Raw genomic sequence first — 27171 nt, 5'->3', positions numbered from 1 at the left:
CTCCAAGAAAGAAACCAATTATCTTGAGCAATGAGGTTTTACATGATCCCAAAATCCTTGATATTCTTAAATATAGGTCGCGTTCTAGTCAAGAAAACAATGTTGAAGATGTTGATCCAGGAATCAATCCCTTAATAAATAATAGAGCAACTTATAATGAAGAATATGAAACAAATTTCAAAGCAGAGAGTTGCAATACAAGATGGCAATCTGTCATTATTTTCGATAATCAGACGAGTATGAATAGCGACGAAAATGGTGTTGGGGCAATCAATGATACTTATGACATTGTATGCGATCTGCCAGTTCAGATAATTGATCAAGAATCATTAGTTAGCACTAATCCCATGCCAGACACACTTAGCAAACATTCTCCGATCGCTGCAAATTCAGGAGTTGCTTCTGATAACAATTTACTATTACAAAATCAAAGTGATCCTATTGACGTACAATCACTCCTTATAGACAAATGTTCATATAACCAGGATTATCAGCAAGGTACATACATTTCAAAATAATACATTTCACGTATTATTTTGATTTTATTAATAAAAATCATAAACTTTCAGGACTTGAAAATAATCAAGAAAACATTTGTAAATCAATCGATCGACAAAGTTCAAGCGTGAAAAAAATTCTCCAAAAGCAGACAAAAAGGTAATGTGAAATTTTTTTTTAGATTATAATTATGTATCAAAAAGGTATTTAATAAAATTTTCGCGATTTTTAGTTTTAGATAATTCGCCTAAAAAGCCATTCAAAGAAATATTTACATTACCTGTCGAATATTTACCGAAAAAAAAGGTGTAGAGTTGAAAAGTCGGGTAAATCAAAATTACCTTCTGTTGGAACATCTGACGAATGGTATCAGTCTGAATTGGAAAAAGAAAAATTAAGAAACAGCAGCAAGATAAAAACTAAAACGGAAAGAATTACAAGACGAAAAAAAAAAGCTCCAGGAATAAGTAAAGGAAATTCAGAAAAAATTAAAAGAAGAGAAATAAATTATTTATTATGTGACTATTGAATTGTTATTTTGTAACAATTTATCTAATTTCTTTGATAATTGTGAAAAATGATCTCATATTAATAAAAAAAAAAATCATATAGATATCGCTTTACTTATTTTTCAGCTGTCTCATAAATAGGGACCTCTTTCATGAGACATTGGGGTCATATGTCTTAAAACTGTCTCATAAAAGGGATCATAAAGGTTGTTAGAAAAAATGGTTTATTTTTATTTATTTGTTAGATAAAATTGAGTTTAAATACATAATAGCTGTCTAATAATGACAGAGAAATGATATAATACCATCCAAATGGTATTTTTCTCTTAAATACTTTTCTAAGCAGTGAGAATGTCCCACCTACCTTAGAATCTGTCTCATAATAGGGCCCTTTACCTTATAATGTTTTTCATTTCGTAGGTAGGTATATCAATATATGAAATGAGTAAGTACATAATATATAATATATAATATACATAACATAAAAATATCTAATAACTAAAAATTAAATTTCACTTCGACAATGATCGTCAAAACCCGTGGGCAACGAACATAACCGAAGAGGACTGATAAAGTGGGGGCAATAATCGGCGAATAAACTCTGAGAACTCCCCTCTCACAGAATGGAAAGCCACCCGGCAGAGTTTCCCGCCCTTTTAATGTAGTAGCGTCCTTTCTCGCCCGTCTGCTGGCGTTAGTAGTCGCTCGTCCGAGAGTCCTCTGTATTTAGCGCGCGCGTTATTATACAAAAAATAATATTCGAGTGTTAATTCATAATCAATAATATCAGTTAATTAAATCCATATCAGTGAAATATAAAGGAAGAATAACAGGAAGAATATATAGAGGAAGGTGGTAGATAAAGGTAAATATGTCGTCATGGCGTACAATTGCACTGGGTTTACCGTCAAATAAGAAGTAACATAGTTTAGTGTTCACACATTTACCCCCACCTTTACACTCATCGTCCAGACGGTATCTCCATCTTTGTTTCCGAGACTCGTTGGCAGTCGGCCGCCGTCGGTATCTTTTTAGTGTAAGGTGTAAGCATTAGTATTGATGACGCTAGTGAGTTCTGTTTAGTGTGTATAGTATGTGTACTGTGTATCCAGAGAAAGAGGTTGGTTGGTTTGGCGAGTAGTAGTATTGGTTTGTAATGATAATCCCCATTTTTGTGTCTGTGTAGGTGAAGCCGGCGCATAAACGAGTGCGCATACTTTAAAACGGCAACTTCGATCTGCCATATTGGGTTCTTTCTCAAACTATTGCTTTCACGTTCGGTCTTGTCTCTTACACAACGCCCTCACACGTATGTTCGAGGTAAGCGGATAGTATATTATTTTATCCACAAGATTTCGACCTGTGCTCTGGGTTTTGTGGCGCCGCACGTTTTTTCTTTTTTACACCACACCATCTCTCGAATAGCTTAATAAGTTGTTAATTATTACTGCAGTATAATATATTTACTGATACAACGAGGAGTTAGGTGGCCAAAGTACAGTTGTGAATATTTTGTAACAATCTGGTGAGTGATTAAATATTATATTACCGGAGCACTTGAATGTAAACGAGGGAGCGCGTATCCTTTGGTCTTATTGCGTCTACCGTCCATATTGATGTCAGCGCCGACAGTGATAATTTTATGAAATTTTTGTCCGTTAATGCCCCCTGTATCTTGGAATCGAAATCATCCTGTTGACTTTGGTGTTTCACAAAAGCTCCGCCAGCATCACCTAGATCTGAATCAGCGCGGTTCCTCAGTAATTAAGAATACCAATAATTGGTCATGGGTATACGGATGGCCTGATTGATTAAAGCCAATGCTTCGGGTAGATGCTGATGATGATCATCATGCTTGGGCGCATACCACGGGAACGCACCGTCAAGACCTTCTTTAGACCCACTCGTACTTGTACTCACACGTACTCACTTACACGCAGCTATGGCGTCCTTGCTTATTGATAACTATTTCATGATACTAAACACTGCTTACTATTTGTTAGATAACAAATAATTTTATGATCTTGTTTTTAATGTTCATTTGTTCCTATTAGTTCTATTGATTTACTGATTTTTTTCTTTTTTTTTTTTTTTTTTTTAATTACCATTATCACTGTTATTATTATCATTATTATTTTTACTAGTCTATATTTATTTGTATATTAATAATTAATTTAATTCCAGATATCGTGATTGTTGAAAGCTGATTAATGGTTTCAAAATGACGACCAACGTGACCACAATTAAACTCGAAGATGGACAAGAGTCTGTTACAGAAATACAGACTTACCTGGAGACTTTTAATAAAGAAATAGAAGGTGGACAAGGAGAACAATTACAACATGTTCAACGTTAGTTTATTTTAATTTATTCTATTAATTAATACGGTCTTTTTTTTAAATTAATCATAAATTTTTGTTACAATAGTTCAACAAGTTGAAGGATTATCCGCAGGCGATGACGGTGGTACTTATTTTGTTGACCAAACTGGGCAATATTACTACCAGGCCAGTAGTGATGAAACGCCCGTAATGACGCAGGTTCAAATTCAAGAAGTTGAAGAAATAGACCAAAATGATGCCGAAGGACAAGAGGAACAGTATCACGAAGTTGAAGAATTGGAGAGCCTTGAAACCGAGGATAATGATGGTCAAGTTAATAGTGGGGGCGAGAACGTCGTCTTAAATTCAAATGATGCATATCAAACAGTTACTATTGTACCCTCGGATACTAATCCGGGTGAAGTTAGTTATGTGTTGATTGTTCAACAACCGGAGAATGAAGACAAAGAACGTGGAGAGGGAGCTGAAGGTGAAGAAGGAGAGCAAGATCTTAGGGTATTTGATTTTGAGGATAACGATGATAATGACGGAGGTACTGAGTACGAGGCTGACGATGATAAAACTAAAATAATGAAGTACTTGCCGAAGAAATCTCAAACTGTAACGCAGGCTCATATGTGTAACTACTGTAATTACACGAGTCCAAAGCGTTATTTACTATCGAGACATATGAAGTCACACTCAGAAGAACGTCCTCATAAGTGTAGTGTTTGTGAGAGGGGATTCAAGACACTTGCGTCATTACAGAATCACGTCAATACACACACTGGTACTAAACCACATCATTGTAAATTTTGCGAGAGTGCATTTACAACGTCAGGTATGTATTACACGCTATGCTTCCTTCTATACTTCGTAATCAGCTAAATTATTGCTGACTTTATGTATTAATCATATTCATATTCATAATTATAATCATTATATTTATGCTCTAGGTGAGTTGGTGAGGCACGTACGGTATCGCCATACCCACGAGAAACCGCATAAATGTCACGAGTGTGATTATGCATCTGTTGAATTGTCGAAATTGAAGCGGCACATCAGGTGTCATACCGGCGAACGTCCCTATCAGTGTCCACACTGCACATATGCAAGTCCCGATACATTCAAACTTAAACGTCATTTACGTATACACACTGGCGAAAAGCCTTACGAATGTGATATATGTCAAGCACGATTTACTCAATCAAACAGTCTAAAAGCTCACAAACTTGTTCATAATGGTTTGTATTTTTTTTTTTTTTTAATTAACTATGAGAAAATTAAATTACAATTTTTTGCATAACTTATTTTGATATAAAAAAAATTAATATCTAGAAAATATTTGTTAGTTTGAGGCAAAAATTTTTTAAATAAATAATAATATTTAGTGCTACATTCAAAAGTTTGAAAAGAAAATAATAATCATATAGTTCTATATATTATTTGAAATTGACAAAAATTTCTATAATTGTGCTGTATAATTTCAATAATCAAAAATATATACTTCAAAAATAATTTTTTACAATGATATTGTTAGTTGATATATATATATTTTTTTATTTAAAATAATTAACAATAATTCTAAACATTTACAGTTGGAGATAAACCAGTTTTTCAATGTGAATTGTGTCCAACGACATGTGGTCGTAAAACAGATCTACGAATTCACGTGCAAAAGCTCCACACATCAGATAAGCCACTTAAGTGTAAAAGATGTGGAAAAACATTCCCAGACAGATATAGTTATAAACTTCACAGCAAGACACATGAAGGTGAAAAATGTTACAAATGTGATCTTTGTCCGTATGCGTCTATTTCAGCTCGTCATCTGGAAAGCCATATGTTGATTCACACCGATCAAAAACCGTATCGATGTGATCACTGCTTCCAATCGTTCAGACAGAAGCAATTATTGAAACGGCACTGCAATCTCTATCATAATCCTTCATATGTACCACCACCCCCGCAGGAAAAAACCCACCAATGTCCAGAATGCGAGCGAGCATTCAGGCATAAGGGAAATCTCATTCGACACATGGCTATTCATGATCCCGATTCATCGGTGCAAGAGAAACAACAGGCCTTGAAAATGGGCAGACAGAAAAAAATTCAAATTATTGACGGACAGAGAGTTGAAGTTTTGACTGGTGAGTATTGTTATAATTATTAGTAGAATAAGTCAGCTTTAATATAACAAAGCTCTGGATGTTTACGATATGATTCAATTCATTGACTAATCTCTGTGCATTGTTACGTGCTGGACAACAGGTGATTTAACTTCTAAACTTAAAGGTTACGATGATGACGAAGAAGAAGAGGAAGAGGAGGAGGAAGAAGAAGAAGAAGAAATGATGGCTGTCGAAGGTGCTGATGGACAACAGTACGTTGTTCTGGAAGTTATTCAATTGGCTGATAATCAAGGAACTGAGCAGGTATTTTATCATTTTTATTCTATATTCGTGAATTATAATAAAACAATTTTTTACCTGTGAACATTTATTAATTTTAAAATATCTTAGATGGCTGTTGTTGCGAATGAAGATGGTGATTTAATGATGCAAGATCCTCTGAGTTCAGAAGCGGGCATGGTTTCAGTTTCTGGTGATAACGAAGGCGAAGAAATGGAAGAAATTGTTGAAGAATCGATACCTTTACGAAAAATGCCCAATTCAAAGCAACAAAATGATTCAAAACTTCGTAAGGAGATGGAAAATTGCTTCGGTTTTGATGAGGTTTGTTGATTTTTATATTTTTTTTTTTCCAAGATAAATGTAATTTTTTTCTTTTAGTGAAGTATTTTAAAGTTGTTTAGTTTTACAATGAGTAGTTGATTAGAAAAATAATAAATTAAGAAATTTTTAAATTTATTTACAGGAAGAGGAGGAAGAAGAAGAAGTTGACGGAGATAGTGAAATGCGGCTGCTCGAAACAATTTCGTAATAATCGTCGGCCATACAATGTAATGGCGTAATGTACCTATTTAGTAGTTAAATGTAATTCTTTCTTTTCTTTCCTTATTTTTTTTTTATCCTCATCTTGAACTCACATAACAGAGTGGGGGGTTGAGTGATTGGAAAATACCAACACAAGTTGAATACATGTACTCAATGCATACACAAGTATATGTTAAGAGAAATATATATAAATATATATCTATACATATATATATGTTAAGTATATATTTACTTATGCGCACGCACGGTAAATACACGATGTAAGAGACTGTGGATATAATGCAGTGTATATTAGATACATTTAATTATTTATAATTCACCTTAATCAATTATTTTACTAGTTTTAATCTAAAGCAAAGCATACAAAATGCAACTCGTTTATAAAAATTGTACAATTTAAATTACTAAAAACGAATGTTGTTGTAGTGTAATTTTTTTTATATTAAGTTTTAATTTATCCGGTCGGCTATATGTAGTTGAAATAATGATCATGATGATGATGATGATGATTATGACCGTTAAATTATATACAAAAATTCATCGAAGTAATTAATGAAAAATAATAAGTAATTTCGAACATGACAGTCAATTGTAAGAGAAGAAAAATTGTAATACGATATCATAACTGGCGTTGTGAGGCTGCCATGTATACAAACGTTCCTCAAATATTGTCTGATTGACATTTATTGATGTAGGAAATTAAATTAATTAGGTGAATTTAATTTAATAAGATTACAAATTTCAAGGATAAAATAATATCAATTGATTATGAGGAAATTAATTTAGTGATGTTTTTCTTGATTCTTAAAAATTATAAGAAGTCCCTCAATGTATGTAACAAAGATAGTTTTTAATTTATATATAAATACTACATAGTAAAACCGAAAAAAAAAAAAAAAAAAATGAATAAATATATGTACGTGAACAGGGTTCGCGAAGAGTGAATTTTTTTCCGATCAGTAACTTTAAATTAGCACTTTAAACTTGTTTATGGCAATTAAATATTAAATCTAACTGTAATTTATAAATAATATGATAGGTAATTTAATTATTATTATTATTATTATTATTATGATTATTATTATACACACTTGTTTAAACAAAATTTAGTTCTTTTATAAGTCTCAACATCACAGGGGTTTCTGTTTAAAATTATTTTATTAGATCGAGTAAGAATTTATAATAAAGTTCTTGAATATACTTCAATGTTAATAAAATTATTACATATTTTCACTCTTCTCTCACGTAATTCTATGTTTAAAAACAAAAAAAAAAGTATAAATATATATCTTATATAAATATATAAATATACCTATAAATACACGTAAACTGTAGTTAAATATTTAAACAAAGAATAAGATTTTTAATTGTGTTTTATTATGAAATTTTAATTTACACATTTCTTCACTGCGCAATCTGTTTAATTGATTAATATTATTTATAACTATTTATAATATTAATTTAAAGTGTCGAACTACTGACTAATAAAGAATTATTAATCAATAAGTTGAACAAAAAAAAAAATTTAATAAAAATTTAAAACAAAATTAATGGAGCTTTTTTTACACTCAATTGTATATTTACTATAATATTATTAAAATAACTATCGAGTATAAAGAAAAAGGAAGAAATAACAAAGTTATAAATTACGTTTTTAAAAATTTCAAAGAAATAAAAAATTACAGAATTGGAAAATAAAAATGTAAATTTTCAATCAGTGATTATTAAAGCCAAAATAATGCAATCAACAGTTATAATTATTTAGTGTTTGATTAATAGAGTAAGAATGAAATTTTGACGTGAAAGACAAACATTGTCTGTTTCCCATGAGCTTACTTTTAAGGTTGATTAGTGTCATGATAGAACAAGAGAGTGAATGATAGAAGGAGAGAAAAGAGGTAAAGGGAGGCCAGTAAGCCGCACCCAGGTGGAGGTTCCGTTGTGGTCGTCAACCCCGTTCAACACGGATAGATATTTATTGAAGACCGTCACGACATAAAGATTAAATTTGGGAGTGTTCTGCGATCAAATAACGTAATTGATTGCTTACTTGCTTGTTTGGAGTAAAGAAGAAATTTTTTATTAAAAAATAAATAACTTTTTTATTATTATTTTAAATGATATGATAGCGTTAAATATTGCCAAGGTATGGTTGATATAATAGCTGATGGTAAAGTATGTAAGTACTGTCGAGCAAACAATTGTCTTTTACTGTCATGGTGTTCTGGTGTTGTTTGTTTTTAGTGGAATATGTACTGTGGATTACAAGTAAGGGGTCTCTTCTCGGCGCCTTGGCGGCTCATCTACTACAGGGACAAATGGACGTGACACAGTGTGGCCCACGCGAGAGAGCAGCTTGCGTTAGCCTCCCACGGATCTTCTTCTTGTCTTCTTGAACGGGAACGAGGGAGAGTTTAAACTTAAGCTAAGGCGAATAGAAAACGGTTTAGTTGTTCAAGAATAAAGGAAGAAATATAAACGAATAATAACAACAGGAACAATAACTACTATAATGATAATAATAATCCTCATGAAAAAATCTAAACCATAAATATTTTTAAATTATATAACAAGTACATTTATCAAAATTTCTTATATAATTTAAAATATATTTTTTTAATTTAAATTTTTTTAATGAAATAATAATCAAAAAAAGTAAAGTTACCTTTATTTAACTTTGAAGAGAAGAATAAGAACTATATCATCATCAGTGCCTTTTTCTTTTTCTTCTTCTTCTTCTTCCTGTTCTTTCTGTTCTTTCTATTATTATTTTTACTCTTAGTTCTTCTTATAGTCTTCTTTCACTACTCTCTTCTTTCATTCTTCTATATATGTACTAAATTCTCATCTCTGACGTGCTTGTGAAAGGCCCCTCGGGCTTTCCCGAGGTAATAAAATGCACCAATGATAACGTCCATTATGCAGTTTATACATTCCGGTTCGCGATCTCGGGGTCAAAGTCGATGGACAGATATAGCCACAGGCATGTCAAGTGTCCCCGTTGTTGTGGTTGTTGTTGTTGTTGAATAGGAAATATTAATTTAAAAAATTTTTTTTCGTTATTGTACCGATACACCTCTATAATAACAATATTAATAGACACAAGAGTATCTATATAACTATCGAAATGAGTTATTTTAGAATTCAAACGTTTCTCACGCCTATTTACTCTACGACACTAGGTCATATGAAACTTTATTATTATTATTACTTTTAAAATATTTAATACTAGATGAAATATAGCTTATGCACAATTTAACTCACTTTTATAATTTTTCACAGATGTTAAAATAATATTTAAACTTGGAGCATGACGATCTTTATAATTTTACAACACATTTTTATTTTAATGTAAATGAATAAAATTATTTATGGATATGTTACAACTTACAACCACATAATACTGAAGTTAGCGGTCAGCTGTCAATTTTAAAAATTTTTTTAACAAATTAATTACAATAAAAAAAATGCTTGTAAAAATTTTCATTTGTAATTTTTATTAATTTTCACATGTGAAACTTTTTAATAATTTAATTGCTATAAAATTCCAAAAAAAATTTTAACATCTGTCAACTTCAGTGTTATTACAACCACTATTATATAATACCGTAAGTATTTTTGAATTTTATTTATTTATAAATTATAAATTGAATCATATATATGTCTATGTCTCAATAATGTAGCGTAAAAATTTAAAATTTTAATTTATTTATTTATGGTAAAAACAAAAATTAATTTTGTACATTTTTTATTTACAGACAGATTAAAATTTAAAAATATTAACAAGTATCAGTGTAATTAAAAAAACATAATTAACACGGGAGTATAGAATTAAATGATTAATGGACTGGGAATGAATAAAATGAATAAAAAGTGAAATGGAGTCCCAATAACCAAGTAAGTTATTGAGACCTGTGGTCTTAACTTGGAAAAGTGATCGTCATGGAGTAGATTATTGTTGGACGGTACGTCGATTAACCCGGATAACCCTGCGGTGAATAAGGGACTGCTCGGTATATGTATACCAATATATAACAGCGAGGGGATATCGTGATAACGATAAATATATATTTATATTTATATATATATATAATATAATATTTTATAGAGAGCTGTGTAGAGCAACCGTTATTGGCCGACAGACAGACACACCGTTCGTTGTGTGGTACTCACCAGACATTGCCCAAGAACAATGATTCACGATTCGCGTTATGCGCGACGCCCTACGATTTCCGTGTTATGTCTTTTATTCGTTACTTTCTTGCGTGTATACTACGTACATTTATGTTTATATTTATATTTATATAATATAATATGCATGTGTAAGTGCGAATGTGGCTAACATATCCCCCCAAGAAACTTTAAGTATATGTATAATAATGCTTGCTATGCCCTGCTGGGTTTGCGACCACTTGCGACACCCTCTTTCTTCAACATCCGATACGCCGACAGCAAATCATTCCTCTGCATCAACATTACTGCACTTTTAATTTATTCACATATTTTATCTATTATCTAACCCAGTAATCATTATTTTCACTCAATTCATTTACATTAACTTTGATATTTTGTCCATACGTGAATTTTTTTTTTTTTTTTATTTGTTTTTGATATCAAGTCTAACGGGTTTTATTGACGGCTAGTTTTATTTATTTAATTAAATCATTATGGTTAATTAATTATTCATTCATAAACATACTTGTTGCAATTAACAGACGGTAGTAGGTGTACTTTGTATATTTTATATTAATATTAACAATAAGTATAATAGACAATGGAAAAATTATTTGCTGAAAATTTGTTGGTATAGAAATAGGCAAGTTCATTATACATTAATTTTTTTCTTTAAATTAATAAATTTTTTTTTTAAGTTATACTCCTTTAGGCGCGTTATGAAAAAATGATGAGAGTGCAATTTTAAGATGCGATGACATTAAAGTTAGCTGTCACTTGACAATTTTTTAATTTTCTTTAACGAAAAAATTATTTTAAAAAAATTGCATTTTTAATTTATTAAAATTTATACAAGTCCATTTTTTTAATAAATTTTTTTTGCTATAATTTATTTGTTAAAAAAAATTTTTTAAATTGTGAATGACAGCTAAATTTACTGTCATTAAGAAAATTTTTCTTAACAAATAAGTTAAGCTGTAACACAAAAGTTACATGTTCAAGTTGGCCACAGAATAGAATTAAAGGTATATATTTTTTTAAATGACTAAGTGAACTCATATACAGGCTAGTCGAAAAGTATCCAACGAAATGTTATTTTCAAATTCGATAGAAATACCATTTAATATGAAATATATTATTCATATTAATAATCAATTCTAAAAAATTATCAATTAAATATTTTAGTTTTTATTTAACTTGGTAATAATTTTTTTAGTTAATATTTTTTCAAAAATAATAACAATTTCAAGAATTAAAATATTTGAACTAAAATATAAATATTGCAGTATCTATTATATTTAGGTATCTTTTTATAAATTCATGTGATAATAAATAATTTTATATTTATACGGTATAGCTAAATTTTTATTATAATAAAACCTTTTTAATTGTTTTTAAAATTTTTCTTCGATCATTTTTGCATTTTTTTTTTCTTTAAAATTTTTTTTAATATATGCCAAAGAAGTATAACTTCTAACGCGTGTACATAAGTACACACATCATTTTTTTTTAAATTTCATTTCACACCTAAGTTATATTATAACCCAAAAATTTTTGGAATTTTGTTATTTATAAAATACTGAATTTTATAAAAATAAACGAAAAACTTTTTAATTAAAATTACTCTGCAATTTACAGGATTCAAAAAGGATGAAATAACAAAAATTAATCATTTTATTCAGCCTTGTAAAATACTACTCATTGATTCGAGGGAAATAAGACGGTGTCAAAAATTGAAACAACCAACATATAGTTACATAATTATAGAGAATTTCAATTTTTGAAGAAAATCGTTGCGATAAAATTTATTTACAAAAATTTGAAAGATTACACAAGATTTTTATTGTTGTTGTAAGAAATTCAACTCTCTATACAAACTATTATTATAATTTAAGAACAAATTTTATTTTATTATCAAGCAATATTTAAAAGTGAAAATATAGTTGATTATAAAGGGTTTGCGTTACAAAATTTTACAAAACACCCTTTTTGCATTAGAACTTCGAGATTATTGTAAATGAAATGAAAGTAAACAAAAGTTAACAAGTTTTTGTGCATAAATAATTTAGTTCTACAAAAAAAAAAAAAAAAAAAAGAGGATGATTCAATTTGTACTAACTTTAACATCATTATTATGTAAAAAGAAGAAATGAAATCTAAAAATGTTTTTAACATTATTGCTATAAGAATAATTATAACAGTTAAAATATACTTTTCATTGTGCTAAAGTAAATTAAAAAATATTTTCATATCTTCTGAATCACCATTCCGAATTTAAATAATACATTAATTACTCCAGCAATTTTCAATGCAAGCGAAAGAAGAAGACACCAGATGTTCGAATTTTTCAATATCTTCAGCCAAATCTTCTTATTCTCTAGAATAAAAAGAAATCAAAATAAACATAAAATTCATAGTATTTATTTACACCTTGTAATTAAAATGATTCTGTCCAATTTGTGGCCTTCTGACACGGCGCACCCTTACCAATTTATATTGTTTGACGTGGTAACAAAATTAGTGCTGTAATATCTTAATACCGCTACGTAATAATTACTGTATAATACAACAGTATAGCACATATAATAATAGTAAAAATGATTACACTAGTGGTAGTTAGTTATATATTATTACAATACGTGTTGGACCGCGTGCTCCAATTTAAAATGTATCTCATCAACGTTATACATATATTGTATGAATATGATTATTAATTTATCCGCTACTTTCTTGATGTATCGTGCACCGTGCATTATGTACACTATTTATATCCACACGTTATTGTGTTTATGAATTATGAATAAATCACAAAAAAAAAAAAAAAAGAAAAGAAAAAAGAGAAAAGAGAAAAAAAAAACACTCACACCATGGGATAGTTTAACTGTTTAAATTTGCAAATCGGCGGTACGGGTATACTATTTGCGATTAACGCGTTTCATTTCATTGTTTGCCCGACTACGCGTAATTAAGTCAACTGAGATAGAAGATAGATAGCATAAACATATATACTAGGATGATAATAAATATGCTTATACTTATGCTTTAGTTGACTACTACTGACTATGGAGAAAAAGACACTCAATACAAAATATAAGTTAACTATCAAAGTGGGAACGAGAGTAAAAGAGAGAGAAATACCGCGCGTGTAACGCGTGTTTCTATACCATACGTACTGTGTACTGTCTACCCAGCGTTAAGCTCCTCTCTACCTACGTCAGTTATATCCTGGCAGCGACAGACGTCAGCCACGCGATCTCCTAAACAATTTCAACACCAATCACTTTTTCTTTTTTTTTAAAACAGTGACTATTTTTTTAAACGTGTAATTTGCTTGTGAATTCGTTGTTTGCGGTGGGTACTTATCATTGTTAATTGTTTTTCTCGTACTAATTGACAGCTAACCTAAAAGAAGAAATATTAAAATTAAAAAAAATAATAAAAATAACAATTAAACAAAATGAAAGAAATACTTACTTGTTATTCAAAGAAGTTAAAAAATTTTAATTGTTAAACCGCGTGTAAGGCGGTACTTATTTCCTTAATTTCGCAAATGTAAATGTATAATTATTTTTAGGCATTTACGTATACACACACTATTTAAAAGTTTGTATTATGTAAAATCTAATGACATAATTATTTTTTGTGTGTAAAAGAAGTAACTAATTACTAATTAATTAAAACTTTTTTTTTAGTTTATTTATGCTGTTGGTTGTTGGTTGTTTATTTTATTTTTAAACTGATTATATGTGATTTGTATTTACTGCTGGACATCATTGAGTTGAAGAGTTTATAAATGATTGAATAAAAAAGGACGTGATCGGCGGTTTTTCATGGAAATGATGCAACAAGTACGGCATCACAATCGACTGATCGTCGTGTGGAATCGAGGATCTAGTGTTTTTAAATTTAAACTGGGAGTACTTTTTTAAATCAACATGGCTTACGTTTTGTGGAGAGTATTCACTAAAAAATACGCCAAAGTCAGGCTGGGCATTGCAAGTTTACCGGTAAGTTTTTTGCATACATTTATATCAGAATAATTGTTAATAATTTTTATTTTAAGAAGTCGCAAGTCAGATTTCTAGTTGAGATTTTATTTATCATTATCATCTAAATCTAGACATTGTGTGGTCGTTTAAAAAGAGTGATCGTGATGATGATGGATCATTGGATTCTCTCGATAAAATAGTCGAGTCTGGTATAATATGTAATATGGTTATGTGCTGGGCTTTCAGCAGAATATTCTTCTTTCAAATTTTAAATCCAGACTTCGGAGTCTGTATGCGCTCATCCCGCGTGACCGTGAACCCTTTTATCGCCAATTCAAAGTACACGCAACATAAGAGAGTCTGCTCGAGTCTCTTGCTGCGTCATCAACCTTTTCAGTATGCACCAGCTGAGAAATTCTTTCACCTTAAAAAAGTTCCGTATAAGATCTTTTAAGCCAAATGATAAATGGAGAATTGTAGTGCTGAAATCAGCTGGCAACCATTTTTTGGGCAAATAGTACTAGAAAAAATCTTTAAAAAAAAATTGTAACAACAGTTTTTTATAATAATTTATTTGTCAGTTATTTTTAAATTCAAACTGTTATTGGTTATTGTACTAAGCAATGGAAAAAATTAATATTTTATGAACATTTACATCACCAGTAAAATTAATATTTTACTGATAATGTAAATCTAATAATTGCAATGCATAATACAGTAATGGTTAGTCATTTAAAAATTTTTATATTTAACTTAAATGTTGAACTCAACTCAATACTAAGATTTATTTTTAATCATTTAAAATTATTTTGAATGTTGCTCCCATATTTCATCTCCAAAGAAGACCGTGAAAGTAAAGAACAAACCTATGCTTGACACTTTACTTAATAATATAACTATTCTTAGAATAATTTTCTAAAAATTTTCATTTATTCAAAAGTAATTCTTGCCCAAGTTTCCATTTATGTGTTGTACAAGTAAAATAAGGATGGTTTCATTAGTCTTATAAGTAAGAGAGAGAAAACAATTGTGCCGCTCTTAAGGTAATTGTCTCGAAGTCGTTCAATTAAAAAGTTTCGTTTCTATGCCTACATGAAATGTATCAATAACTGAAGATTGCGATATTCAAGATGATGTATTTTTGATTTTATACTGTTCCTAATTTACAAAATTATTCCTTATATAGATTCACACATACTGTCATTTAGATTTTTTATTAGTTACTATAATTAATTCTAATTTATGCGTAGAAAAAATTTTATTAAAAAAAAATTAATTTGTCCGTGTAGAATAAAAAACATTGAACGTTCAAATTCTCAATTTTATTTCACTGGATACTTTCATCGGATTATTTTCAAAGTTGATCATTTTAATTTCTTAAAACCTTAAAATTTTTTTACATAATTTTTATAATGTTGATCGATAAAAGTTCTCTAGTTACTCCTTACTGAAGAAATAAAGGTAAATATTTACAAATGGGATCAACCATTTTAATTTTCATTTTTTTGAACGAAATTTTTTTTTGATTTTATTGATCCATTTTTTCTTTATAATACACAAAAAAATGAACAATTAAAAAAAAAAAAGCAGTTGATTATCACAATTTTAACAAATTTCCCAAAAAATCTATTAATCTTTTAGAAAATTGTGATATATATATATATATATATATATATATATATATATATATATATATATATATATATATATATATATATATATATATATATATATATCAAAAACATAAAAAAAAGATATGATATAAATTTTATCCAAAAACATGAGAGCCAAAATTTTTTCCAACTTTTGAATGCAAAAAAGCTATCGAATTTTTTTCTTTCACTACATTTTTTATCATAAATGCACCGTAAAAACAAGCAGAATAAAAAAAATTTGAAAATGATAATTTTTCACCTAATTATGTCCCAAAATGGGGTTGATCCCACTTGTCAATAATTACAGAAATAAAATAAGAACTATTGAAGTTTTCTATACTCAACTCAGCACTTTGATGCGAAAGTCGAAAAATTATAATTTTAAATAATAAATTTGGAAAATCCAAAAGTGCACGACTCGTAATGTTCATTTAATTATGAAATATTAATAAAATAAAGTATTTAAAAAAAAATATACAAAGCAGCTAAAATAACACGACAATGCGCAAACGACTCTAATGGGATCGATGTACACAATATATACAGATATACAGTCTTCTGGTTTTTGTTTTATTTTATTAATTGTACATAAACGACATTGAAAATACCTAGTCATCCGCATTCGGTGGCCTACAATTCTTTTAAAGAATTAAAAAAAAATTTAACTCAATTGATGCATTTTTTCGCAAGTTACAGTGTTTCCGGAGTTTTACACATGACGGACAGGAAAATTTTTTGACTTATTTTGATGTTTTTTTCCGTTTCTATTGCACTAAATAAATTTTTGAAAAGTGTCAAATTAATCTCTATTAAATTATCTTAACATTAGTATGCAAAATATCTTGATTCCGTGAACTAACAAGACTATAATAATAAAAATAGTTGCCAAAATAAGGCAAAAAATATTTTTCGATCGTAAAGCACTCTCTGATGCTTCGCATCATGAGTCGTGCAAAATTTTGTAAAACTTTAAACTATAATTTTTATATTCGAAACGGTATGTTACTATTTAAAATAACTTATAACAACAACTGTTTTCTATTTTTATCCACCGAAAGTAAAGATTCCACAACTTTCCGAATAAATAATTGATTTACACTTCTAAAATCGTAAGTTTGCACTTCTAATGTAAGTTTCATTACATAACTATGATTCCATCAATATATTTAATTTTCTTTAATATAAACGTAATAATTCTATTGAAGACTAACGAACAAACTATTATAAGAATATTTTACTTCATAATATCAATCAAAATAGTGATTACAGCAATATTAAAGGCAACATTATCGTGAAATAGAATTGATCTTATAAAAATGATAAATTTATTGAGATTTACACTATACCTATATCTAATAGTATGAAGTATTTAGAATCTTACAAATGTTACTAAGGCGTTATTTATGACTAAGTAATTCGTCACTATCGAATGAGTAATTTTTTACTCAAGAGAAAGGAGGAATCATTAGATTTTGAAGTTGATAGTTCTCTTATTCATGCATAGTAGTTATTTTAAAAGTTTTTTTAACGTAGTTAATATACATACATTTTATACATTAGGTACTTGAGAGTCTTTGTTTAAAGTCATTGTTTTATCACAGGCGTTTTTTACCTTAATCGCAACAATATAATTGACTATTGTAGCATAAAATTTTCACGGGATAGTTTAGAATGCGGGATTGCTTTCTTTATATTTTGTCTTAAAGCCTTGAATTAAATAAAACGTTTTCTTAAAAAGAGTTAAGTCTCTTGTATGTGAAATTTATTCGAGTTTCGTACGGTGGATAGAGTCTAAAAAACATTAATCGCAATTAAACGAATTTCTCGTCAGAGGAATGACTATTGTTACAAATGTGTACATATATAAAATTTAAATTACTCTAGAATAACAAAATGTACTTACATTCTTACATATAAGACTTGGTAGTAGACATCAAAGTCTGCACGAGCCACAAACTTTCGCGGGTTTCCACCCGTATCAAATCGTCTTCTCTATAAAACAATTCTTAAGTTAAGTGTATGTATTATAAGCACTAGCACTATTTACTATTATATTACTTACATGGTATGTATATAGGATGTATGTATAGGTGAATAAAATTTTCTGATTAGTATTCTACACGACATTGTAGGTATAATGTATTACATGTACAAAGACACAAATAACATTAAAGTAATATGTTGTATATTAAATATATACTCTTACTGTATTATACAGTGGATAAAAATTTCTTGTGGCGTGCTGTACTCATGTGAAAATAAACCGATGCAATCTCATCGATTAATTTATACACTTATATCGATAGTTATCTATACCGATCTTACCTCCCAATGTGCTCGATTTGTCATATTACCATTCACCACTCTTACTTACATTATATTTATTAAAACACTTAACAGTACCGTTAATTTACTTATTTATTATATTATACTTTATATTTATAATTATTTTTGTTTTAGTTAACGTGTAATTTAATATTTATATAGAAAGTCATTTAAATAGATAATTACTTAAAATTACTAGATAAATTACTTTAATTTACATAAATAAAAGTTTGCTATTACTTGCTAGTGTTAATAATAAAAATGAAACTTTTTTTCATTAATTATCGGCAGTGATTGAAGCAAATCGTATTATTTTTATTACGCCAAGTTATAGTTTAAATGTTCATCAAATGTGAAAATTAAATCATCAAATTAATTTTTGAAAGCTTATTACTTTCAATGATTTATGTTATAATTTTTTTTTATTTCCAGATTTGAGTTTATTGATAGTATAAAAAATTAGTAAATGTTAAATGAAAAATTTTTTGCATTAAAATGATTTTTTATAAACTTATTTCCTTTAATACAAAATTTTGAAAAAATAAAAAACATTTAAAAGCTACCATCAAAGAAAGGGTGTTCAAGTTTAAAAATTTAATTTATAGTTTTTTCTATTCTCTTCTAAAATTTCAATCGAAAATCAGACAGAAATGCAAAATTCAATCACATACATTTTTATATAACACATTATATTACTTTTTAAAGCTATATTACAGTTGATACAGTAATATTTTTTATTCATAGCCATAAAAACTTTCAACAGATTCTTTTCTTACTTTCTTTCAGTTGATAATTCAATTAAGACATTGCCTGTTGTGTAAAATACATTCATATCTTCTAATTTCATTTATCATTGTATTATTAATATAATAGCGATTCAAGAATTTTTTGTTAATAAAAAGTATTTAAGGTCATATGATTAAGTACTAAAATTTATTTTTGATTTTTATTCTTAGTCTCCAAGCGAATTTTTAACTTCTGTCATTAGGCCGCTTAAAAAATGATTTTTTGTTCATTATCTTTTAGAAATTGTTAAGATCTTTACAAATGTACGGAAAAAAAAAACTATAATAGATAAACAATCAAAGTATTATGAATACTATTTCAAACAGTATAAAATTTCAAACAATTATACTCAAAAAATAACATTTAAAATGTTGAAAAAATAATTACATTTTTGTAAACATTAACAAAATTAAAATGCCACCTTGGAGCTCGAATTACTATTTGAAATATTAAGAATTGACAAGAATCTGAGTGTATTAAATAATTTATTTTTTTTGTGTATCAAAGTTTATACTCAATTTTAAACAAAAAATCAGAAAAACATTGATTTTCACCTGTATTGTTCATAGAGAGAAGAAACAAAAATTCACTAAAAACCTCTCAATAGGAGTGAAGAAATGTCAAAAAGTCAAGTAGTTATAAAAAAACAACTTCTTAAAACCATATAGTTCTGCATGTAACACCTTATAAATAAAAAATTTACGTTATTTAACACCAATCTCTTGAAAAGAAAATCAATTAAGTAACTTGTTTTAAAAATTAGAATTTTAAATTCAGACTATTATGTCACCGGATTGATTTTTTTAAAACTAATATCTTTTACAATAAATAAAAACTATATTTATCAGTAAACACTGCACTCTGCATTAATTAATTGATAATAATGTACAAATTAGCATAATTAATTGTAATTAGATTAATTTTATCAGTATTCAAAGTATCAGTACAGTGTAACGGTTAATCGAATTTATGCAACACGGAATAAGTGATTATTATTTTAAATTCTTACGTAGGTCGGTGGTTGTCATTTAAAGTATATTTCCTTACTATTGACTATTGACATTAAACTTTTCAACTATTTAGTATTGGTATTGGTGGTTAATAGAATTTAATAAATTTTTATCTAAAGGTCATAGTCATGACTTTTTATTTAAGCCCGTAAATTATATTTTAAATCCCAAGATGATATACTGAACCGCATTTTTATTTATCTTCCTTCGGGGAATTAACATAAAATTTGAATAAGATTTAATCTTGATAGATAATAAAGCTTAATTAACAACTAATTGCTGGCACTAACGAATAAAATCTTTTTTTTTTTTTTTTTTATTTCATGTAATTATTTAATCTTTAATAATCTTCACACATGTGATTTATTACGCAATAAAAGGAAAGAAAATTCATTCATTCAATAAATATTTATTTTGAAACCACACGAGCCAAAGTTTACTAGAGTATAACGATTTATATTTTTTATTCAAAAATGTCCACTATTATTTTAATAATTTCACAATTACAGTTTAGTTTTACTTAAATTCTTGTCTTGTATTTAAAAAATAAAATGTTAAATAAAATCAGAGAACCAAATACAGATAAGTATCGATCAAAGAAAATAAATTTTTAAATTTCGAAATAATAAATATTACAGTTTACTGTCACTTTATTTATCAGTATTTGTAAATTTATTTTATCGGAAGGTGTTCTTTCAAAAGTTTTTTTATGTTTACTATTACATATCATTATCTATTTAATGTGTCTTTTCAATTTTGATTTACACTAAATTCAAATAAATCGTTTTAAACCGGAAGAGAAATTTTCTATTGAAAAACGTCTTGTATTTGTATTTAGTATACGCCTTTTTCTTTCTTTTCTACAACGTTCATTCATACTTATCAAGTTTTGAGTAATTCAATTTGATGAATTATTTTTTAAAAAATTTATTTATTTTAGTTTAATACCAAGGCACATTCCAACTAATAATTTTATATTACCTTAATTATAATTACTTAATATAATTTACTTAAAGTTATTTAGGTGTAGATAAAATGTAACAGAAAAAAAAAGTAGAATGAAATTAATACCTAAGATTAGTTATTTGAGACTGAAGATAATAATGAAATTAATATCAAAGAGAAAGAAAAAAATTTATAATAAATAATAATATTAATAATAATAATAATAATAATAATAATAATAATAATAATAATAAAATTTGGTCCTCCGAACTTTCCGGCAAAAACAAAGTCTCAGCTACTAACATGCTCGCTGTCCCAGTCTTACTATACTCTTTCGGTGTCCTGAAATGGACCCGAAAGGATTTACGAGATCTCGACATCAAAACCCGTAAGATCATTAATATGAATCGGAGCATGCACCCCAATTCATCAGTCGCCAGGTTATACCTCTCCCGGTCCATCGGTGGGAGAGGTTTGCAGAGTTTGGAGCGGCTTCACGACCGTTTGGTCCTGGGTTTAACTCACGAAGTTGTCAATTTCACTGCAGACGAGGATGACTTTCTTATGCAAATTGTACATAAACATGAAAATGCGCATAAGGGGTCATTCTTGTATAAGGCAGCAATATATGCGGCAAGAACCCTTGGTCTTGGAGAAATAAACGCTCTTATGGAACTCCGAAAGGAGGAATTTAAGAGCGTCATCAGGAACGCCGAGGAAAAACTACTCCTTGGCGAACTGATGGACAAGTCCATGCACAGCGTGTTCTTTAAACACGTGCGTGATCATGGCTTGTCCATCCAGCTGACGTTTTCCTTCTTAAAGTCAGCGGGCCTGATGTCCGAGACTGAAGGGTTCATATTTGCCTGCCAAGATGGTGTCATTAACACTCTTGAGTACCGTAGCAAGGTGCTCCAGGTGCAGCTTCCGGACACGTTCTGTAGGAGGTGTAGACAACATCCGGAGACGCTTATGCACCTTTTGTCGGCATGTCCAGTGCTGGCGAGAGGTGCATATATCCAGCGTCACAATGCTGCCCTGAGAGTACTGTACTACTATCTTCGTCATTGCTACGGTATTGACGTGACACCAGTGCTGCCTTATTTGCCAGGAGATATTCCCCAGGTTGTTGAGAATGACAGTTGCAAAATTTATTGGAACATGCCATTTGCAACAACCCGGCGGATAGATCACAACAAACCTGATATTGTGCTCTTCGACAAGGCCACTCGTGACATTTATGTCATTGAGTTCTCGGCCCCGGCTGAATACAACATCTCAGCCAAAGAAGAGCACAAAAGACAAATATATCAGGATCTCCTGTTTGAAATTGGCAAACTTTACCCAGGTTACCGTGTCAAGCTTGTCGTCCTGATTGTTGGCGTCCTAGGAGGGATGAAACAGTCTTTTGTATCCTCACTTGCCAAAGTTCCAGCTTGCTCATCAAAAGCTGAGTTCTTGGCAGTTAGGATGCAGAAGGCTGTTTTACTTGGTTCTCTCCGTCTCTTAAGGGAAATGACTTTGGCCTGCTGTGATCACTAACCGCCTTGTTGTGCGGAGTGGTCCAGCAGTAACGGATGGAGCTCAGGCTGGGCCCTCGGAGAATCGGACTCCGGGGATAACCCCCCTGAGCATTTAATAACAAAATAATAATAATAATAATAATAATTGCAATGTTGAAAATGTTAAATTGGTTATTGCTTGTTTATTTACCGTATCAAAAATCGTCTTCTTCCTGTTGAATTGCGTAATGAGATAAAATTAGTTGATAGTGAATAAATTATGAAAAATCTTAGTGATATAAAAACTGAGCATACTATCTCACTATAACTGAAAATTGCATTGTTTATAAAGTTTAAAATAGATCAATAAATTATAAATAATGGAATAAAGGTTGAAAATTGTGTTTCTAAACAAAAAATTCAAATAATACAACAGGAAAAAATATTGGGTATTTTTTAAAAATTGTCAGAAATATTTGTTGGAAGCTATTTACTTATTCTTCAAATAATATTACAAGTCCGCTGACACATGAAATTTTTTTTCCTTTTAATTAAAATTCTTGTCAAACAAAGTTGTTTATTACACGGTAATAAATACTAAGCAGTATTAAAAGATAATTATTACCCGATAATAAATAATAAGCAATAAGTAATAATTGATAATTGATTTTTATGTTACTTTTGAAGAAAATTTATGGGGACAGATTGATAATTTGAATATAATGAATTTTTAGAAATTTTTTTTAATGGTTAATAAAAAAGTAATTTCACTTCTTTGAGATCATGTAATAAAATAAAATGATTTTCGATATAAATAATCAATTGGTGGTTTAAAATTTTTAATTAACTGATAATTAAATGAATTATAAAAATGTCGCTTATTATACATAGAGTCATTTTGTTATTTTTTGACGAATCATGATAATTTAAGTTCCCACGAAATCCAATGACTGGTAAAAGGTATTTATAGTGAATTTGAAAGTATAAAGGGATTGATCAGTTATTACTCCTCAAAAGTAAAAACAGTTTTCTATTTTTAATTCGCCGACTCATTTAAGTAATTAAGAGAAAAAGTTTTTGGACACACACAAATGATATTTTTACAAAGCGAAATAAGTGGCTCATTTATGTAATTAACATTTTTTTGCAATCGTTTGGTGTATTTTTGTTAAATACGCTTTACTTTTTAAAGTTTTATGCGTGCCGAATAAGGGACGCCGGGTTCCGATTCTTAGGAACCAAAGTATCGTTAATTTTTTAATCAATATAGAGAAGCTAGTAGTATATCATTACGTTGACAGAAAAAATCCTATTAGGGGATTGTTTCGTGATTCAACAGATTACTTTCGCCTCGTATTTTTTTTACAATTAACAAATTATCTGGTACATAAAAACGTGCTTTAATATAAATTTTACAATTTTTCGTATGCATAAATTTCTAAAAAACACAATATGTTCGATAAGTATTTTAATGACCTGAAATCTTAAAATCATTTATAATAATTTATTTATTACCCACAGAAAGAAAAATTTCTTGATAGAAGAACAAAATTCTACTATTGGTGCAAGTAATTTTTTCTTAATTCAAATTATCATAAATGTTTGATACAATAAATTTTTATATTTGATCACGATTTTTATATACTTTAGGGAAGCAGCGCCGCACTTAGTTCAGCTGAGAAAAAAATTTTCTCACCTTGAGAAAATTTTTCTCTTGAATATTTGATATCCATTTTACATTATTTTAGCGTGTAATTATACATATTAAATGAAAAAAAAAAATGATTCAACATTGGATTTTGATTTTCTTATTTGACATGTTAATCAATAAAAATATTAATGAAAATTTACTTCTATCAAGAACTAAATTTTTTGGAGCAAGAGGCTGAATTTTCTCAAAACAAGAAGTTTTTTTTTACTTAAATAAATTTTCTTGGACCAAGATACGTATTTTTTAAAGGAAGAGAATTAATTTTGTTGGAATAAGTGACATTTCTTGAGTCAAAAAAAAATTTTTTTTTTCGCTCAAGGTGATAATTAGGAAGAAAAATATTTTCTTGGCTCAAGTGAACCTTTTTTTCTGTGCAAATTTTCTTAAATAAATAAATTACTTGATTTTCACTAAAAACAAAGTCTATTATTTCTTGTACATCTTGATAACATTTACGCGATTATAACATTTTTTTGGCTTCTCGATTACACATTTCGCTCGATGTAATAAAAGAAGAAAGCAAAAGATTACACAAATCAGTATTTTTCGAGGGGATTTCAATTGTCCTACTTAGAAAAAAATTCAATACGAGTTCTCTATTCGATTGAAGAAAAGTAAAAGTACCAAATAACTAGTGACTTCTCCTGTCTGCTGAATAAAGATTTTTATCGAAAAAGTATTCAAAACTTGAGGAATTGTTAAATTTCAATTGATTTTTAATTCTTGTGAAATCATTTAAACGCAGTTTCTGTAAGATTTGAATTCCTTTTAAGGTTAACAATTCTAACGACAACAAATCGTAATTTTTCTCAATTTTCATCAAAAAAATTTTCTTTTAACATTGTCAATAAAATTACAATATTTCCCATTCGTCGGTTTTATTATCTTTTTGTTCCAGAAAAATAATCACTTAAATAAACTATTAAATTTATTTCCATCAATAAATAACTTATTATTTTGACTTGTTTGAAATAAAACTTTTTCTTTATAGCCGTAAATTTAAAAAGCATGAATCAACAAATATAAAATATGTAAATTTAAACATTTATATACATATTATCTTTATAATTTTCTTTTTTTATTTATATGTCACACATGATTTAATACTAATTATTATTTACCCACAAACGTATATGCATGTAAGAGAGCGTGAGACTCCGTATCCCTCTATATTACTATTATTGTGTGTACCAAAAAATATAATTCATGGCATATCCCATCGTAGTTACAATTACACTTTAACATCATTAAATTATAATAATATTTAAATTAAACAAAAATCCAATAAATAAAAAATAATTTACGAAACACAAAAGACTCTGCGTAAGACATGAATAATTACTATTATAATTATAATATTATTAAAGTATTGAAATAAAAAAAAAAGACTAAGAAGATAAAATGCATATAATTTTTCGAATCTTTTTCGGTAATTTTTATCGTGTACAAACGACGTCGGCGGTCGAGTTGATACGTATCTTTATTTATTGCGTTATTAAACTCGACGCTCACACGAGTGAGATAACTGTATATATAAAAGGAGAAGCTCATATACATCACACACAGCACATAGAGGAACAGCAAAGGTATATATGAGAGCGCGGGATATAACTACTCTCGAGGATCGTGAAGGCAATAAATTGAAACGCTTCGCTCCTTAGTTGGCTCCTGCATTCGCCAAACAGTAAGACTATAAGACTCTTTTTACTTTTACGTTTATACTCCTCCGCAAATCGCACGCGTACATTTTACTACATATAAGACATGCCTATGTTAACGTTATCATTTTTATTTATTTTACATTTATTATTTATTACCGTACTATACTGGTGTCATTATTTTTATTATTTTGTTACGTTAACTTTTTTTTTTTTTTTTTTTTTTTTTTTTTTTTCATGCACTTGACACCCTTTTTTAATAAATATTATTAACAACGTTTTAATCATACATTATCAATTATCTGTTAATCATATACAATCCGTAACCACTGTGTGACTGCTGAGAGCTTTAAATAATAATTTAAGAAACTTTTTAATATAAATAATTTTAGTTACCGACGAAATAAATTTTTTAAATTTATAATATCGCTATCATAAAATTTATTATCATTACTAATGATTTGTTAAACAATGTCATGGAACCAACTTGTAACTAACAATTCCACTGTCATATATTTTATTATTAAACTACTGACATAAGTGTAAATTAATATGAGAAATATTATAGAATTGACCATTAGTAATCTATTACAAGGCACATTTAAACTCAATTACGTGTCTTACACATTAATCAAAATTAAATGATATAATATTACTACAAATAGTCTGCAAAATTATTTCAGTTAACGCGACAGAACTATTAGACAACAATTAAAAATTCTAAAAATTATTTACACAGTTAATTAGTTTATATAATTATCAACTTCCATCCAACTCAATGTCGGTCAATAAATTATACTCGATTAAGAAAATTAACTTCTCGTAAGAGGAAAAATCTTAAACTACGAATCCTGTTTTGTAGAAAATAATTTTCTTGAGTCGAGAAAAAAAAATTCTTAAGCCAAGAAATTATTTTTGGAATAAGTAAATTTTTTTTTAGCTCAAGAATATTTTCTTTTGACTCGAGAGAGTCATTTTCTTCATTTTTACTCTCTAATCAAGCCAACTTATTTATCGATTTTTAAAGATTTATTAAAGATTTTTTTTTTAATTAAATTTTTAATTACTAAAATTTTATACCTCATCACATTCACGAATACAAAATAAAATGAATAAAAAATATACTAATTTT

The 27171-nt window shown here is 28.5% G+C and overlaps 2 protein-coding genes and 1 long non-coding RNA gene across 9 annotated transcripts in view; 2 read left to right on the top strand and 1 right to left on the bottom strand.

Moving 5' to 3' along the window:
• Positions 1-1675: 1675 nt before the first annotated feature.
• Positions 1676-7188, top strand: LOC141529132 (uncharacterized). 5 transcript variants are annotated; one of them, XM_074245566.1, is made up of 9 exons: positions 1676-1872; positions 2194-2327; positions 3192-3358; positions 3435-4169; positions 4285-4572; positions 4927-5478; positions 5600-5763; positions 5851-6063; positions 6206-7188. In XM_074245566.1, the coding sequence occupies exons 3-9, from the start codon at positions 3229-3231 to the stop codon at positions 6269-6271; spliced, it is 2148 nt and encodes a 715-aa protein (XP_074101667.1). In that variant the 5' UTR covers positions 1676-1872; positions 2194-2327; positions 3192-3228; the 3' UTR covers positions 6272-7188. The 5 variants fall into 5 exon arrangements, with proteins under 5 accessions (XP_074101667.1, XP_074101669.1, XP_074101665.1 ...); XM_074245565.1 differs by lacking the exon at positions 1676-1872 and adding an exon at positions 1883-2127; XM_074245568.1 differs by lacking the exon at positions 2194-2327 and having other exon boundaries at positions 5624-5763.
• On the bottom strand, positions 7060-9714 carry LOC141529136 (uncharacterized). Its single transcript, XR_012479527.1, has 2 exons — positions 8951-9714; positions 7060-8710 (listed from the first exon to the last, which is right to left on the bottom strand). It is a non-coding gene; the product is annotated as an uncharacterized LOC141529136 (long non-coding RNA).
• A 3976-nt stretch (positions 9715-13690) lies between these two features.
• LOC141529131 (uncharacterized) overlaps positions 13691-27171 on the top strand; it is a 66945-nt gene continuing 53464 nt past the window's right edge. Inside the window, exons 1-2 of one of the 3 annotated variants that reach the window (XM_074245561.1) lie at positions 13691-13809; positions 14151-14465. In XM_074245561.1, the coding sequence (XP_074101662.1) occupies positions 14394-14465 (72 nt within the window). In that variant the 5' untranslated portion in view covers positions 13691-13809; positions 14151-14393. Of the gene's footprint in view, positions 13810-13977; positions 14062-14150; positions 14466-27171 lie in introns of those variants that run through there. The other 2 variants (XM_074245562.1, XM_074245560.1) reach the window with 2 other exon arrangements.

This window comes from Cotesia typhae, unplaced genomic scaffold (assembly GCF_013202065.1).
Source record: "Cotesia typhae breed Kobodo isofemale line unplaced genomic scaffold, CoteBio_Ctyphae contig_44, whole genome shotgun sequence".
NCBI lineage: Eukaryota > Metazoa > Arthropoda > Insecta > Hymenoptera > Braconidae > Cotesia > Cotesia typhae.
Note: the sequence above shows the minus strand (reverse complement) of the source record. Positions and strands in the feature narration are given on the sequence as shown.